Genomic DNA, 17,490 nt, shown 5'->3' on the forward strand with positions numbered 1-17,490 from the left:
TTAACATAAGGAATAATTATGTTTTTGAAAAGACTGAACAAAATGTAGGAAAATTGCTTTATGCTAAAGATGGGGCGCACTGGATAAGGGGTAGAAATCTTGAATATCTCTGAAATAAAATGCAACCTGCAGGAAAGGAAGGAAGGTAAGCAGAAGACTGTGCAAATAAGTGGGGATTTAAATTATCAGTTAAAAAAAATCATGTCGTTTTTAAAGAAAAATACTATAAATCAGTACATGAACAGACATTCATGGTTACAGGTGCACGTGGTGAGATTTCTACAAAACTTGTTTGATGAGAAGCGAAACTGGTGTTAAAAAAAGTTAGACACAAGTATTAAAAGACAGACAGTTGGTGCTTTTTGAATCTCTCAAGTCAAGTAGACGTGAGGAAGAGAAGAGCTTATCTGCCTGTACGTGTATGTGTTCAGGGAATATAAAGGTGGACTTGTTGGCAAAAATTCATTCAGTTTATAGGAAATTAGCACCAAAGGGGAAAATATATATAATTCATAGTAGTTTTGAACAGCATGCAGGGCAGGAACCCAAAGCAGGAGATCATTTCTCAGTTAAGAATAGGACATATAGGATTGACCCATACACTACATAGAATAAGCAAACACCCCTTAACACCCCGTCTTTACTCTATTATGACAGGAACTGTTAAAAATGCAATAAGTGCGAGTGGGGAGAAATTTAGTAGCATCATTGAAAGGATCGCAATCAGAACTTTACACCCGGGAATGTTAGCACCACAGACAGTACGTATTGTTTTATTATTACAGGAGCATTTTGAACTACAGGATTGAGAATATAGCTCGTTTCCCCTGCTAATCTGTCCACACGTCAGTGCAGGCGGTGATGCATGTGTAAGTTGATTTGCCGACGCCTTTAAAATAATTAACAGAAGAAGAAGAAAGCCGACCCAGCACCAGAGTTGACCAATCAAAATGCAAGCTAGCTGTGATGTCACGACGCTGCTGTGGCTGTGCAGCGAGGCGACTCTTGCTTCCTTTACAGTAATTTTCTTGTAATTATTTTATTCGAGCTTTTGAATCTCAGTGCGAATGACAGTCAGTGAGGGACAGAGGCACGTTTCATGTAGTGTAAACCATCGAAGAATCGACTCCATGGAGGTCGTGGACAGCCCGCTCAACCTTGTAAGTTTGATGTTGCAATAAGAAGCTATCTTTACAGCAGCTAGGAGTTAGCGGCTAGCCGCTTTGTTGTTAGCTTTGCTGCTGTTATGCTGCGACCGATTTGCTTCGTAAGTCAGATGTTGGAGCAGAGACTGACGCTACTCTCAAGTTGTAAAGTCGGGAAAAACAAGAATATATGGATCTGTTTCATTCGTTAGTAGAGCCATCCAAGCATCACTAGCAACATAGCGCAATGCTTTTATGCCTTATAAAACACCGCTGCAGTACGTTCATGAACAGAGCCTAACCAGCGCTCTGCGCATGGTTTATGTGGTCAGAGACAAATACACAACAGTGACCGAACAGACTAAAAGTGATTAGTTACTGTTTACATTCATTGCCGCCATCTTGGATTGTGAATTCGGGCTTGGTGGAGCTGCTTCGACTTTCTGAGTTGGAAATCCAATTTATGGGAACGTTCCAGTTACCTCGGAAATCAGAACCAGATCCGCGTCATCCCCATTCACTCCAATGGACCATTTTAGTTTTTACAGTAATGGCGGATCATGCAATAGTTCCGAAACTTAGCAATATACGCTAACCGCACCATAGAGATGCAGAAGTGGAAGAGAAGATGTTTAAACATAAAATTCAGTGCACCCAGATCAAATTTACTCGTGGGGCACAAATCATCATCAGGAGATTTAGGTGCTGTATATACATAAAGGATATATATCAGGATACTGAAACAATGGATAGAGCCTGGTCAGTTCTCTTCGTATGGTTTATGTAGTGAGTCACAAATACAATAGTGGGATTAAGGATTAAAATTTTTACCTTTTACCTTCATTGTCACCATCTTGGTTTGTTAACTTAAGGTTGTTGTGGCTTTTCCGACTTTCCAAGTATAACATCCGAGTTGAGGAGGCATTCCAGATGAAAACGGCAACTTCTGAAATCAGCTGGAATGCTGATTCTGGCCCACTTGTCAGCATTTAGCAGATACATAGGCCATCCATGTCAGCAATGCACAGTCAGGGTTTTAGATAATTGATCAGGAGCATGTCTGCGACACATGAAACCCTTCTCTGATCACTACATGCCCACGTCATTTGATCTTAATATTTCCTCCTCCTAACTTAGCTACAGCTCTGAAATCCGATCATCCAGGATTACAGTAGAACTACCAGGTAGTGTAACACGTCGAGGAAAAAAAACGAAAATCACAGCAAATCACATAAAGTCCAATTTATAGGTTCTAAAGACTTAAAGTAAAGTCTTCAAACAGATTCTGTCGGATCATCAGTCTCATTTTCATAGCATTAATGTTCATTGTCATGTATGACAAGAAGGTTTTTTACAGTAAAGAGGGGAAGCTAGTGTCTGTTTAGTATTTTTGCTTCATATATTATCCCTGGTTTCATTCCACCACCTCTTTAACATTCTCGTAACACACTGCATTCCCTGTCTTACGTTCTTCAGGCTCACCAGCAGTGCAGACAGGCCGACCGTTTGGTAGCTGCTGGGAAGTATGAAGAGGCCATCTCCTGCCATCGAAAAGCAGCAGGTAGTCTCAGTTTCACACACACACACACTCCTTACAGTCTTCTTCTACCACAGTCTTTCTCCTTACAGTCCTGCCATGTTGTGCATTGCTCTTCTGTAGGTGCTATGCAGAGCGTAGGTCGTTCACTGAATGTGTTTTGGGCTCTCTTTCTGGACTTGATCTGCTTTTATGCAGAATCAGAAAGTAACCAAACCACGAGTATAATGTTACAGTGCTGACTCTCCTGCATTTCACTTTCTATATACTTTTACATTGTAGCCATGGTAACATCTTATAAGAAAGCGTCTGAGGAAGGTTGGTGTTGTTGGGTTTGGGGTTTTTTACTACATCCACTTCACCTCACACTCCAATCCAGTGCTGAAATAGAAAACCAGCACAACAAATACTGTGTTCCTGTCTTATTGTGATGACCATATATTAAGCTGTATGTTTAATCCAATATACTGTGTGTGTTAGAAAGTATGTATTTTGTCTCATATCTCTGTCCTTCTCTCACTCTCTCTCATACACACACACCTACACTTACACACACACACACACACACACTCACACTCTGTCTCACTACCAGATTTTCTGACTGAGGCAATGAAGGCACCCGCGTGTGAGCAGGTGAGACACTCAGTTTTATCTTTTTATCTATCTGTGTTTGATCAGTGATTGAGTGAAACATTTTCTCTGTCATGTACACATGCTGATTAAGATTCAGACACAGTTCTAACACCACCTGTAGTATGCTGTAGGTCATCTAGACCAGCGGTCCCCAACATCTGGGCCGCGGACCGGTACCAGTCCGTGAGTCGTTTGGTACCGGGCCGCGAGAGTTAAGGCTCGGGTGTGAAATTTATGGTTTTAAGGGTTTTTATCGTTAACTCGGTTTCCCTGGGTCTTTTCCCGTGTTGTAGCTGTGTGTCTTATTTTGAAGGAAATATTTATGCGTTACCATAGCGACCAGAGAGCATTAAGGGGCAGAGAGGAGGATGTTACTCTCAGTGTTGTTGGTGCATTTCAGGAGGACGCTGCTAATAAAGTTACACAGTGAATTCATGTTTATTATTATATTTACAAAATACCACAGTTTTTGTCTCGGTCGTATCGTTTTATTTTGTTCTATTTATCCGCCACACCTTAAAGGCCGGTCCCTGAAAATATTGTCTGACATTAAACCGGTCTGTGGCCCAAAAAAGGTTGGGGACCGCTGGTGTGGACCCCAGAGGAAAACTGAAGCCATGACAACTCAAGTTTTTTTTTTTTTTTTTTTTTTTTTTTTAAAGCAGCAGCTGAAGTTAAGGGTCACATCCTCTAATCTTAAAATAAATAAACACACAAAAATTTCCACCTTATCATCAAAGAAAAATTTAAGGGGAAAATAAACTTAATGTAATGTTGAACATGTAACATCAGGAAGTCAGGAGTATGAAGACAGCGAGACAGTGGGTGAGGTGTAAAAGTAGGAATGACAGATGGTTTAGAGTTTCAGGTAGGAGTACGTAAATGATTAGCTCGTTTGCACTGGTGATGGTCATGTTGACAGTTGAAGAAGAGCAATGAAAATCAGTAGACGTGAGACAGAATGCATGTGTGTGAATGAGAGGGAGGCGGGTGTAACAGTACAGATACATGGAACAGAAGTAGTGGAGGAGTTCAAATACCCAGGGTCAACCATCCAAAGCAACTGACAGTATACACTGTACATCATACTGCTATGATGTATGGTTTGGAGTAGGGGTGCTTAATTAATCGAATTTTAATCTAGATTACGATCTGTGCTTTCAACGATCATTAAAAATGACTGAGCCGATTATTGGCACCTCCCTCGTGCTTTACTCTCGCGCTGCTCCGTGTGGCAAATCGAGCGCACCTTTCTGCGTTTCGAACACGCGTCACAACAATTAAGAGGACCCGAGGAAAGCTTGGAAAGCTAAGCAGAAGTTATTTGGAGAGGAGAGGATAATGGCTGCTGAAGAAAGAATGCCGCTGGTTGAAAAGAGGTAAAACGACTTCAGTGGTGTGGGAACATTATGGGTTCGCGGAGTCAGACGTGGATCAAATAGACGTGTGTAAACTTTGCTACGGTGTCGTAGCTGCACCACAGAGCAACACTACAAATTTATTCAATCATTTGAAGACCGCTCACCAAGTGACATACGTTTGATGCAATTGTGCACTGTGTGGCTACACAGCTTGCCTTGATGTTTGGTTATTTGTATGCATAAATATTGTGCAGTATTTTGAAGTTCACTAAACATAGATGTTTACATTTTTCATTTATTTTTTTATATTGCAAACATTTGCACTGTTATCAGTATTCGCACACTATTTTATATTATTTTTTGACAATCTTTAAAGCCATTATTCAATACATTGTTATTGTTAAATAAATATCGTCAAATAATCGAGATCTCAATTTCAGTGAAAATAATCGTGATTATCATTTTTGCCATAATCGAGCAGCCCTAGTTTGGAGACAGTAGCACAAACAAAAAGAGTTGAAGATGCTAAGATGTTTCATTAGGACTGACTGAGGGTGTCAGAGGGGCAGAGAAGATTCAGGGATGTAGTGAGAGAGGACCTGCACATGTCTGCTGTAAATAAAATCTATATTGACATATGGTCTCCATGGCCTCTTCGTGGTTGGATATGCTGAGGATTTTTTTTTAATCAGCACTACTACTGTTAATCAGTCTCTGCTACCTATTTTATGCTGTGCAAACCTCAATAAGTAGTAATCTGTAGTAATCTTACAAAACAGACAAATCTTAAACGTAGAGGAGTCAGAAGTCACTCACCAACCCTGCCTGATGATCAGAGTTTCACAGCTGTTTGTTTGTGTATGTCTTGTATCACGAGAGTGATTGTTTGTGTTCCATGGCTGTAGGCTCGTTTGTCCATGGAGCTACAGAGGGACAGTCACATTAAACAGCAACGATTAATCCAAGAGCGCTGGAAGAGAGAAGCTCGGCGAGAGGCGGTTAAGACACGACTTGGCCTAGTGCAGGCTACCGGGCCAGGGTTCTTTTCAAAACCTCCGTCCACAGGCAGCAGCCGGCCCTATGCCTCTCCAGGCGCCTCAGCTGCAGAGCTTGGAAGCGTTGGGGAGAGGGAGTATGACACCTTACTATACCAGCTTCAGACTCGGCAGACTGGAGGAACACAGATTTTAACTCCAGTGTGTTCGGGATCTAAAACCACCAAAGATGACAAAACTCGCCTGGAAGAACAACAGACGACCATCGAGAACTTGCGACTCCTGGTTGATAACCTGACGAATGAAAACCAGCGGCTGAGAGCCGAGAACGAGCGGCTACGACTGGAAAACATGAGGCTGCACTCGGAGGCAGCCGACTTTGTGGAGCGCTCTGAGCTCTGGGTGCTCCCACAAGCAGGTGGTCCTATGGGAACCGGAGTTGGACAGGGAGGGGAGAGCAAAAGGAAGGGAAAGGAGATCGCAATCCCTCAGCTGCCACCGTTGGAAATGCCAGCTCAGGAAGACCTGTGTCTGGATGACCTGCCTCCTCTGGAGCTGCCAGAGGACATCCAGAATGAACTGCAGGAGCTACTAGACAGGGATAAGCTGTAATAAAACACATCACACACACAGATACATGTGGTTCAACCAATACGACTTTGAGTTCAGATGCCAAAATGTTATACAGTGAAGCTACCGGCTCTGACCCACGAGGCCTCTGCTCTGGTGGAATCGGACTACAGGAAGTCAGACAGCAGTCAGTGTTTATGCAACTGGAGCAACAAACGAGAACATCAGAGAGGGAGGAAGTGATAACACTACTTTCACTGATGCAAGGCAGTCCAAGTCACAAAGGAAACGTTCACTAATCTGTGAGAACATCAGTGAGGCTGTATGTCAGCATGACTTACACTGAACTCTGTTTAAGGAGAGCAGGACAGGAATACGGTCAAGATTCAAGGTTTTTCCAAAACTTTCACTTATGTCTCAAAGTCTTCTACTGTATTATCACATGTCCCAGATCTCTCTCACACACACACACTCACACACACACACACACACACACACACACACACACACACACACACACACAGAGCTTTCCTACAAGAGTTATGACATAATTCTGTGTATGTGTTTGCTACCGCAGGCCTGAGATAAAGACTGAGTATTGAATGTCTGGATGAACTGCTCCTAAAATTCTTTTGTAACCACACACACGCAGATGCATTCAGATCATGATCATGCGTAACTTAATTATAAGAAAGCATATTGGTGTTAAGGAAAAGCTTGTAATAGACTCACTGATGTTTTTCTGAGCAGATACTTGAAGGCTGAAAAAAACAAACGAGCATTCTGATGTTCTTATTATTCCCCAACAGAAATGTAGACACACAGGTTATCAATGGGTGTCAGTGGGGATCCAAGGCTGGTGCACACACAGTGTCATCAGCAAGCTGATATGTTGATGGGCTGATATATTCTGAAAAATTGATACATTAAGGTTTCCAACAGAAATGCCATGTGAATAATGACAATGTTCTTCAAAGATCAAAGGGCAGAGTCCATCAGATCTTTCGCGTAGTTCTTGCGTCTCAGGATTTTCATGTCTGTATTGTTTATGATGTTGAAGTCATTCGTTGTGTCTTTTTGACTCTGTTAACAAACTGTAGTCTGCATTTTATTTCCTGTTTTGAAACCAAGTAATTATTCATTAATGGAAATGTTTAGTCCTGAGCATTTGCATTACACAGTACCATATCATCTGGTGGTCACATACATTAAACTACACTGGGATGTACTGGTAACATCAGCTGTGTTTTCTATAGATCACATGTGAATACAGTCAGAATACTTGAATTTCACTCACTGAAACCTCTTGGATGGGATGTATCTCAGCAGGCCTGGTTTCCAACACACAAAGAGCATGAAGGCAGTAGAGCACTCCAGTTCAAATAAACTCATATTCACTGGGGTGAGCAGACAGTGATGGGCTGACTCTCTGTGTTAAGCCTCACCAGTATCCAAATAGCAGAGGTATGAAAGGCTGCTCACCCTCCTTGTAGTTGTGGCAGGGTAAAACTATTCTTTGAGGCCAGTGAACATGCTTTCTAACGTGGTTTAGCTGGGCATTGTAACATGGGAGTCTAAGGGGGAAGAGTCACTCTTGGAGCGAGCTTCAAGTGACCGTTGGAGGAACTACAATTTTTGTCAGTTACACATTTTTAGTCCCAAATGTGGCAGTTTGTACATTACCTGGAAAGCCAAAAGAAGCACCTTAAGTAATCTGAAGGTCTCTTAAATGTTTGGATCACAGTCATCCCAGGATGTGACTTTGTGAATTTTTTTTGGTTTGGATGCCTCTAATAACCTGAAGATATTTTCATCCACACCATAGAATCCGATAACAGAAGAAGCAGAATGGAGCATAAACTGCAGGCAGGGCACGTTTATATTATCATAGGGCGTCAGTGAAAATCCAGTGAGGCTAGAGTCCATCTTAATCACAAAACCATCACTTTAAAAGATTCTTATTGATAGCTTATTCAAGTCCCAACACTTTTACCGACTCCTGAAAAGAAGCTGCGGTTGATGCAAGTCTCACCTTTCACATTTGTTACAAATTGGTTTAGATGCAGCTTTAACCGAGCTGAGCAAGTGTTTAGCATGTCTACGAGCAAAGCTGATAGTTTATGTCGGCACAACAGAATAAAGAGGACTTGAGGCAACTTGTTTACTGTGTTGCTTGCAGTCTAATGCATGTAGCATGTGCATGCATACTGTCACATATTTCGAGGCATTTGTACAAACTCATGTATTCACTTAAGAGAGTGCATTTCCTTCCTGGATCTACTATGATGAAGATGAAGGCGTGGCTACACACAGGACACTTTGCTGCATTTCCCAGCTATGCAAAACTCATTCATTGTAAGCCACGTGTTTGGCTTAGCTGGCCTTTAAATTGATGGTGATGTGAACAATTGTACAAAATGATGTTCTCTTTTTGAATAAAGCTAACTGACTGTCAGTCTCAGTGTGTCATTTGGACTTCATGTTATTCAATTATTTTTGGAATGAGAAATGAGCAGCCACCGATCTTTACAGAAGCTGCTTTATCATTCTCACAGGGCATGAATACAGCATGAAAAACCGACCCTGCCAGATGGTCAGCTGTCAGAAATCACAGCGGCTGAAAAAGCTTCAGCAGGCTTCTGATACATTGTCAACAAACCAAAATGGTGCCTTAGTCAACTTTGAGCGTTCTTGTTTAAAACAAAACAAGTTGTCTTGTTTTTGGACAAGTTTTTGACTCATTGACTGAAAGCAGCAGCTCTAAAATCACCTCAGTTCTTCCAAATGCCCAAGCGCTTAACTAAAGCCCACACATCTGTGTCCCAGCTTGCCACTTGTGGCCGGTTGGATCAGAGTTTTGTTAAAACACTACTGAAGACATTCTTACTGCTGATGCTTCACTTTAAAAGTGTTTCACTTGCAAACCACCTAGAGCTGTCGATCTTGAAGCAACTACAGGGAAATGTCAAGTAGTAGTCGAGCAGTTCAGTAAGCACTGGGTCACGATGTCTGCACACAAGGTTCTGAGAATGGACCACCAATATAGTTAAATTAGTTGAGCAGGTGGCTCATATGCTGCTACTACAGAGGCCTGGGACCACACTGGGCCATTTTCCTGCACATCATTACGCCCGTCTATAAAGGCTTAAAGCCAGAAATAAAAATCTTATTTTAAATAAGCTTTGTAACTGATGCTGGGCCTGCATTTTTAGGAAGTAAACTAAGTCATAAGGAGGCAGTTCTGGAGTGTCGTCCAGGTGCTGCGGACTTGATGCATGCTCAATCATCCAGGTAAGTAAATCCCAAAAGACTGATTCTGTTCATCTGGATGTTTTCAGTGAGAGAAATGTTTCGTCACTCATCCTAGTGACTTCTCTGTGGCTTTTCAACCCCAAAACACGCTGCGCCAAAAATTGGTCCACCCCAAGAATCGGGTCACCCGACACAAACAGAGTAACATAGTGTACGCTGTTAAGTGCCAGGATTTATACATCGGGGAAACCAAACAACCTCTGGATAAGAGGATGGACCAACACAGCAGAGCCACCTCGTCAGGCCAGGACTCTGCAGTTTATTTACACCTACAGGCCAGTGGACACTCTTTCAATGATGAGGATGTACACATCCTGGACAGGGAGGAACGCTGGTTTGAGCGCGGAGTCAAGGAGGGAAAGACCATCTCTGAATCCAGGAGGGGGCCTAAGGGTACATCTGTCACCATCTTACAATGCTGTGATTGCAGCCATTCCCCAACTCTCTGTGAGAGGGACTCATGGACATTGATCAGTGGCTGTTGATCAGTGGTCATGAGAATTTGCATATTAATGATCATAAACTGACCTCCCAGCCCATTGTTCCTTCAGTGGGCTGGTTTCAGTCATTATGCAAATGTACTGTTTATAAGTTTGGGGAAACCTGCAGTCAGCTGAGACTGAAGAAGTCACCTGGATGATGATGAAACGTTTCTCCCACTGAAAACGTCCAGATGAACAGAATCAACCTTTGGGATCAGACTCTGTTGTTGGGACACTCAAAGCTTTGGCTTTACTGCTGTCAGTGACGGGAAGTGTTCTTATATTGAAAGAACCACATTCATGTGCTGTTGTCAGATTTATCTTAGTACTGTGTGATTTGCACACACTTCTAATGTTATGGGAAAAATCTGTTTGTGTATGACGCTGAAGTCTAGACACCACAGGTCAACTGACAAACCAGCAGCATGTGACTGTAGATCACACCAACCCAGCAGACACATCTTCATCTGTAAGCTTCACAGGTGTTGGTAGGTGTGAACTCTGAACACAGCAGCTCTGGCAAAACTGATTTTTCTGGCAAAGTGAGAAGTCCAAAAACTGCTCTGTGGGCTGTTCTTAACTGTGAGAACATCATCAGCTTCAATGCAGTCAAGATTTTTGTTCTTCATTAATAGTAGCAAATGAAAAATGATATCTGTCCACACTTTGCTCCTGAAAAAGACCGAGTGGCACCATACACTGAAATATGAATTATGACCATGGGATAGAGTACTGTTCCAGTGCCCAGCACCACAGGAGTATGGATAGGATGAGTGATGGAAAGTACAGTTCATACATTTATATGTATAATTTTTGTAATAAAAGGAATTTTGTCTGTTTCACCTCCTGTTTTTCTGTAATATCAACACTATATAGTATTGTTTCATAGTCTCACACCAACACAGATAAAGATTTTAACAGGAAATATGGGCTCTACATCAGATCCACTGCCAATTTCAGTGCACAGAATAAAGTACTGCAAACTCTCAGAACTGAATAATAATGGACAGACCACAGGATTTGTTGGCCTGACTGCAGTCAGACAAACTTTATTTTATTACACCTCCACACACCAGGTATCTTCCCCACAAAGTTCAAACAGCTACAGCCATAGTGCTTTGTGTGGATACATAAAGCTTTGGTATAATTAGTTAAGTTACAATCGTTAAATGGACCCGCTGATGTGAATACGTTTGGCTTATTGCATCAAAGCAAATGAAAAAAGGCTGAAAATTCCTCTGCTTTAGGACAGACAACCTGCTGAACCAGAAGCACGATGACACATCGACATCGTTTCTGCCAGAGAAACGCAGAAATCACAACGTCGCTCAACCAGCAGTGTGTGAGGAAACGAATGCTACGAGCAGCTGTTGATATCGGCATCCATCAGCCATCTCGCGCTCTGCATCCTCTCACAGCTAGTTACATTAAAATTGAGATGACAAGCAAGGACAGCATAAAGATAAAAAAGTATAAGAGGAGGTATATGTGCAAAACGTGGCTGCAATACAAAACACCTTTTGATCACCTCACAAAAAAAAAAAAAAAAACACCATTCAGAAGGCAAAACTTGAGTAATACCACAAAACACGACTTGAAATTTACAACCAGGGGAGTGATTGGGACACAGTACAAAGTACACCAATAAAAAGCAGAAAATAATCATCAAGAGTGGGAGCTGCAGGCCTGCACAAGTGCTGAAACTCTCTCTTATTCACTTGGTTTTTCCCCCCGACAGAGGAGACCAGTCTGAACATGAGCTTCAGCCTCTGTCAGTCCTGCTCTCCTCAAATGCTCATGCTTTCACATTGGTCTCCATAAGTGGGTACCAATTGGGCCATGAGTCAAGAATCCAACAATAGTGGTACCAGCAGGTAAAACAGCTAAAAGGCAGCAAAAGCAGAACTAATGCCAAACTTTTCGAATAGAGTTTGAAGCTGAATCTAACTGCTAAATAACTCATAAAAACATATTTATATACCATATAACAAAAACAACTTTGGTTATTCTAAATGTAAGTTCAACATTTTATATTCCACTAACAGAACAGTGATTTTCACTTTGAGCTGAAAGTTGAAATGAAGTTCAATCCAAATCAGGATGAGTTAAGTCTGTTTTTGTATTACTCCAGAATGCACTTAGTAACACAGCTGTGTTGTTGTTGTTTAGCTGAATGTCGCTCACTCATGTAATATTTGCTAATAAGACTGAGATGTGTTATTAGACATTTGCCCTTCTTCTGCTGCTCTTACAACAACTGCCTGGATAAAGCTTTCATTAAGATTTTTAAAAAGCAATTTTAAAAGCAATGTAAATGTCTATGTAGAGTATGAGTGTTAGCCATTAGTGTCACGTGACTCCAGCCAAGCACGTAATAGTTGAAGGTTCACTCATACTTTGATACTTTGGTCTTTTCCACAAGAAAAATGATTGATACAAAAAGACAAAGTTGACAATAGTGGAGAACCAAAGATGAACCAAACAAACCAGAGCTTGTTCTTATTGAGGGGTTATTATTATGCTGTGATGCAACAGGATGAAAACTAGTGAAGCATGACTTTATGAACTCCTCACAGAGGACGCCTTAGTAGGTGGCATGTGTTCTGTAAAATTACACAAAATCAACAGCTGATCTAAAATCTAGACACACATAGAAACATGTCTACAAAGCTAATGAAGAAAGAAACAAATCACACATCCCACAACAAAGACATCATGTACTCGTCAGCCTGTGAGTGTTCACTGAGAGTGAGCTCTCTTTGAGCCACTGCTTGTAATAAATATGTCAGCAGAAAGGTGATCGTCAAAGAGCTCAGCAGAGTGAAAAGTCAGAGCTAAAAACAAGCTGACAGTACCATCCACCAATCAGCAGCCTGCTCAGCTGTGTGTATGTATGCGACAGCAGTAATCTCTTTAGATTCCATAGTTAACGGAGCTCAGTGCTGGTCTCTTCTTGCCTTTAATCTTCAGTGATCCATAACGAGCCTGGTGACAACATTTAAGAAATACACTCATCAGTGTTCATACAGTCCAGAGATTCAGCACTACTGACTGTGGCAGAAGGATTTATCAAAAACAACACACACAAACTAATGACTAATGTGCGTTTCTCATTTCCAGTGGTAGTGGAACAGAAGACTTACGTCTTTGCGAACTCTGGATCGTGACAGTTTGACACTCTGCGATCGCCTCAGTCCTTTCTGACTGACAGCCTCGTCTTCAGAGAAGGTCGGCTCGGCCTCTTCGTCCGTCCTTTCCTCCTGATCATAATAGTACTCTGGAGAACAGAAACACATACAGATGCATCAGGAATCACAAAAACACACAATGTTTGCATCCATCGATTCTCCTCCTCCACCTGTCCAGGGCGAGGTTCACCCTGGACAGGTGCCCAGTGTCTTGCAGGGCTAACACAGAGAGATTAAGACGCTCACATTCACAGCTATGACGAATTCAGAGTTACCAACCTCACTGCATGTTGTGGACACTGGGAGGAAGCTCGAGTACCCAGATTTAAACCCAGGACCTTCCTGCTGTGAGGCGTCAGTGCTGACCACCACACCACCATGTCTGAGTGTCAACAGTGATCACCAAATTCAACGCAAGACTTTTTATACTGTTTTTACTATTAAAAGGGCCCACAGTCAATAAGCACACTCATACTGAAATATTCAGTATAGTAATATAAATAAACAGGAAACAGAAGCACAAATCAAATACACAATGATACTAAAACAACAATGAGACACAAAACCACCAGAACTAAACTATCACAATAAACTGGTGAGCTCCTGTGAGGACTAACACCTCCTGCACGCTTTGTAGGAAAACTGTTTGTAATACTGAAGCATGTGAGTGATGAATGTGAGGGGCATGTGTTCCAGCAGAGGGCAGCACACACCACAACTGCTGCCTCTCTCTTTGGCTCCACTGTCATAAACATACAACAGCATAACCGCATTATTAATAACATCTGCAGCTCTTTAGTGAACTGCACTGAGCTTATCATTACAACTTAAGCTTGTGGACCTCATATAACCATCACTGACCAGACTGCCTTACACTATTGTATTGCACTCTTGTATCCAGGGATGTAAGAAAATATCCATACATTGGAATATTGCAATATTTTGTGTTACGATACTAAATCGATATTCAAAAGCAGTATTATCGATTTTTTTAATTGAGAATTTACTTGCATTTGCTGTTTATTTCTTTTATGTGTTGCAATTCAAACTGCGGCCGCTAGTTGTTAGCAGTTTTTACCGCCTTCACTACGACGGAAAAACAAGGTCTCGCGATAACACTGGATGCACTGTAGAAGCGTCTATTTTGCCAAACCAAAGAAGTAGAACAGTGGATGTGTGGCAAACTGTGCTAGCTCACTGATGAAAGAAGAGGAGAGGATACAGCCGGCCTCGGCAGATTTCAAAGCAGATGTGTGGACTTATTTTGAATTCAGGACAAAAGAAGGCAGTAAAGACTTTGACAAGAGCTATGAAGTCTGTAAAATCTGCACCGCCACAGTCAAATACTCAGGTAACACAAATTTACGAGTACATGTGTCTAGACACCATAGCGACGTAGCATCAAATGCTAATAAGGCAGATGTTCATTTCTCCATTCATTTTGAACTTAAAGAGAGTGTTTTTATTTCCTCTAGTGAAATGTATCCCTCTATTTTAGTTAAGACAGCTCATGTCAAGCATTTAACAGTTTGGACTGTTTACTGTGAGTTTTCATACAATCAACACAAACACAAATATCGTCTGGCTTTTAGTATCGCAATATATTGTATTGTGACACATATTGTATCGCCAAATTCTTGTATCAACTGTATGCACTACACTTGAATATTAGTATGATGACAAAGTTGATTTGGACTTGATGAATGAATCGTTACCAAACACACTCAAAATCAATTACTAGCAGAAAGAAGAAACCACATTATCTGTTGTGACAGAGAACGACACTCACGACTGTACAGCACAGCTCCAGCGCTCTAACAGAAACATCCTGCAGAGCCTTCTGTTTTCAGGCCCCTCTTCTCTGGAACCAGCTTCCAGTTTGGATTCAGGAGACAGACACTATCTCTACTTTTAAAGCTTCAAACTTTCCTTTTTGCTAAAGCATATAGTTAGGGCTGGATCAGGTGACCCTGAATCCTCCTAGGCTGCCGCGGATTCCCATGATGCACTGGGTGTTTCTTCTTCTTCTTCTTTTTCTGCAGAACTGCAGTTCTGTGGTCAGTACAGATCCAGAACAAAGGGCCGCAGTATCGCAGCTCTCGAATCACGTGAAAACTATGACTCAAGGTATTTAAGCTCATTCACCTTCACATCCTTTCTGTGCGTCTCCCGCTCATCCACACGTGGTTGTAACAATTCCAAAGGTTCTACATTTCTATGCAGGATTTATTAAGCATCAGATCTGTTAATAGTAAAATGAACGTGCAGTAGGGCTGTGCGATTTGACCAAAATCTCATATGAGACATTTATCGTCCCGACAACGATATAAATCACAAAAATGTTACATTTTTCTGTAATTTCTGTGAATCTCGGGCAACTCGACTTGAAGTATTTTCAGCTGGTCGTTGTGTACCTGGAGTTGAATGTTTTGACCGATGCATGAAACTATACATTTTTACACATAACTTATAACGGGCACCATTTTCTTTGTGAGTATTTATAAGACGGCGTGCTGCGGGGAAAAGCCTGTTCTAACGTTTGAGTCTAAGGTTTATTTTGAGCACCTGACGGCTCTTTTTGCTTCTTATCCGTAAACTCTCTCCACACTCAGTCACGTGATTCTTGCGTAGGTGGTAGAGGTTTGTCGTGTTTGAGTCTGAGGTGGGGACCAGTTTCCTGCATAATTTGCAGAGTACAGTTTTCTGGTCCGTGTCAGACTTTTCATAACCACACCACGTCCATGCTACAGAGGGAGCCCCTCGTTTTGACTGGTCCTTCTGTTTGTCATCATTTCAGTTTATGAAAAGTCTCAACAGGATCTTCAGCTTTATTGTGAAAGGTTTAGGTGGAAAATAAACAAGAGGAGCCACATGCTGGGTTCACCATCGCTGTTGCTAATGACAACGCATAAAAACAGCCGCTTATCTGTCCATAGTGTGGTTATTTTAAATATAAGTGAAAGAGAGAACCTTAAGAAATTAATATAGCCTCTATAGTGACCATCAAAACCATGAAAAAATAAACCGTAAACAGTTTATTTTGCGACACCACGAAACAAACAATAGCGTAATATTAAACAATAGACGTTTTCATATCGTCACCTGATGTATATCGTTATATCGAACAGCCCTAATGTGCATCATCATCAGTTATTTTTAAGTCTGTTAAAAGGATGACAGACATAATATGAAGCCTCACAGGCAGCGAGGAGCACACAAAAGAGAAGTTGTCAGGCATAAATGTCTCCGTCTTCATCTCTCTGTAGCTCCTCCTCTTTGTCTGAGCTGAATACATAATACATTCTCTCTCAGTATGCTGATACTGTGTAGCAGCCTTTTTCCCTCACATCCACCCATCCATCTCTTCCATCCGTCTCCTACATCTCCATTCTCCTTCTATACATTCATCTTTGTCCTCTCCTCCTTCATCTCACCCCTCGTTCTGTCTCTTTCCACACCTCACCTACTTGCTGGCTGGCTGGGGGTGTGTGGGTGGGTGTGTGTGTCTGTCTGAGTGTGAGAGCGAGAGAGAGAGCAGGAGAGTGTGTTTGACATTCCACTGGCATCCCACACAACCTTATCTCATCCCCTGTGTCTGCTGGGAAGTCATCTCACACACTCTCACTCTACACTGCAGAGTGTTTTCATTGAAATGCCAACCAGCCTGCAGTTCTCAACAAGTCGAGGACAAACACACAGGAAGAAGTACAAAGGTAACAATGTAGCTGTTTAACAAAGTCCTGCTCATCTGTGCCGTTTTTTCTTCTGATCATCATCATCATCATTATTATTTATGATGATTGTCATTATTCTTAATTATTATTAGTCAACATTGTAATAAAATAATTTTATCTTATTTATCACCAGTGTCAGTCTTCATGAATTACTGCTTTGACATTTTTTGCCAAACTCATACTAAAATTTAAATGTAATATCACTGGAAAGAGTTTCACTGATATCTGCACATTTTACAGGAGTCAGATGTTTGGGATTCACAGGGTTTCCTTCATGGCATGTGTGAGGTTTGCATCTGGTTACATGACTGAGTGTTGAGCACGTGTACTCTCTGCTCAGATTGTTGCTCATACAACAATCTAAACGTTGAGCTCAGGCTCTTCAGGTTTTTGGTTTGTTTTGAGCTGTGTACAGCAGGGAGACACTTTTCAGGGAAAACATAACTAAAGGTCCACTCACTGGCTCGTTGTAAAGCTCCAAACCCCAACAGGCTTCCTCAGATACTAGACGTTTTGCAGTTGTCATGGAGACG

General features: G+C 41.7%; 2 protein-coding genes across 2 annotated transcripts in view; one reads left to right on the forward strand and one right to left on the reverse strand.

The window, feature by feature from the left end:
* Window positions 1-900: 900 nt before the first annotated feature.
* nrbf2b (nuclear receptor binding factor 2b) lies at window positions 901-8,696 on the forward strand. The gene is made up of 4 exons (XM_031739686.2): window positions 901-1,160; window positions 2,622-2,706; window positions 3,275-3,315; window positions 5,582-8,696. The coding sequence occupies exons 1-4, from the start codon at window positions 1,068-1,070 to the stop codon at window positions 6,281-6,283; spliced, it is 921 nt and encodes a 306-aa protein (XP_031595546.1). The 5' UTR covers window positions 901-1,067; the 3' UTR covers window positions 6,284-8,696.
* A 2,358-nt stretch (window positions 8,697-11,054) lies between these two features.
* Window positions 11,055-17,490, reverse strand: part of reep3b (receptor accessory protein 3b) — a 38,544-nt gene continuing 32,108 nt past the window's right edge. Inside the window, exons 7-8 of the mRNA XM_039616251.1 lie at window positions 13,179-13,312; window positions 11,055-13,020 (exon numbers count right to left, since the gene is read on the reverse strand). Coding sequence (XP_039472185.1) covers window positions 12,949-13,020; window positions 13,179-13,312 — 206 coding nt within the window. The 3' untranslated portion in view covers window positions 11,055-12,948. The remainder of the gene's footprint in view (window positions 13,021-13,178; window positions 13,313-17,490) is intronic.

This window comes from Oreochromis aureus, linkage group 8 (assembly GCF_013358895.1).
Source record: "Oreochromis aureus strain Israel breed Guangdong linkage group 8, ZZ_aureus, whole genome shotgun sequence".
Lineage (NCBI taxonomy): Eukaryota > Metazoa > Chordata > Actinopteri > Cichliformes > Cichlidae > Oreochromis > Oreochromis aureus.

Excerpts from the sequence above, each read along its gene's own strand:
- nrbf2b (XM_031739686.2), top strand. The coding sequence starts at position 1,068 with ATGACAGTCAGTGAGGGACAGAGGCACGTTTCATGTAGTGTAAACCAT. Across the intron at positions 1,161-2,621 it reads TGGACAGCCCGCTCAACCTT|GCTCACCAGCAGTGCAGACA; the intron begins GTAAGTTTGATG and ends TACGTTCTTCAG. Across the intron at positions 2,707-3,274 it reads CTGCCATCGAAAAGCAGCAG|ATTTTCTGACTGAGGCAATG; the intron begins GTAGTCTCAGTT and ends TCTCACTACCAG.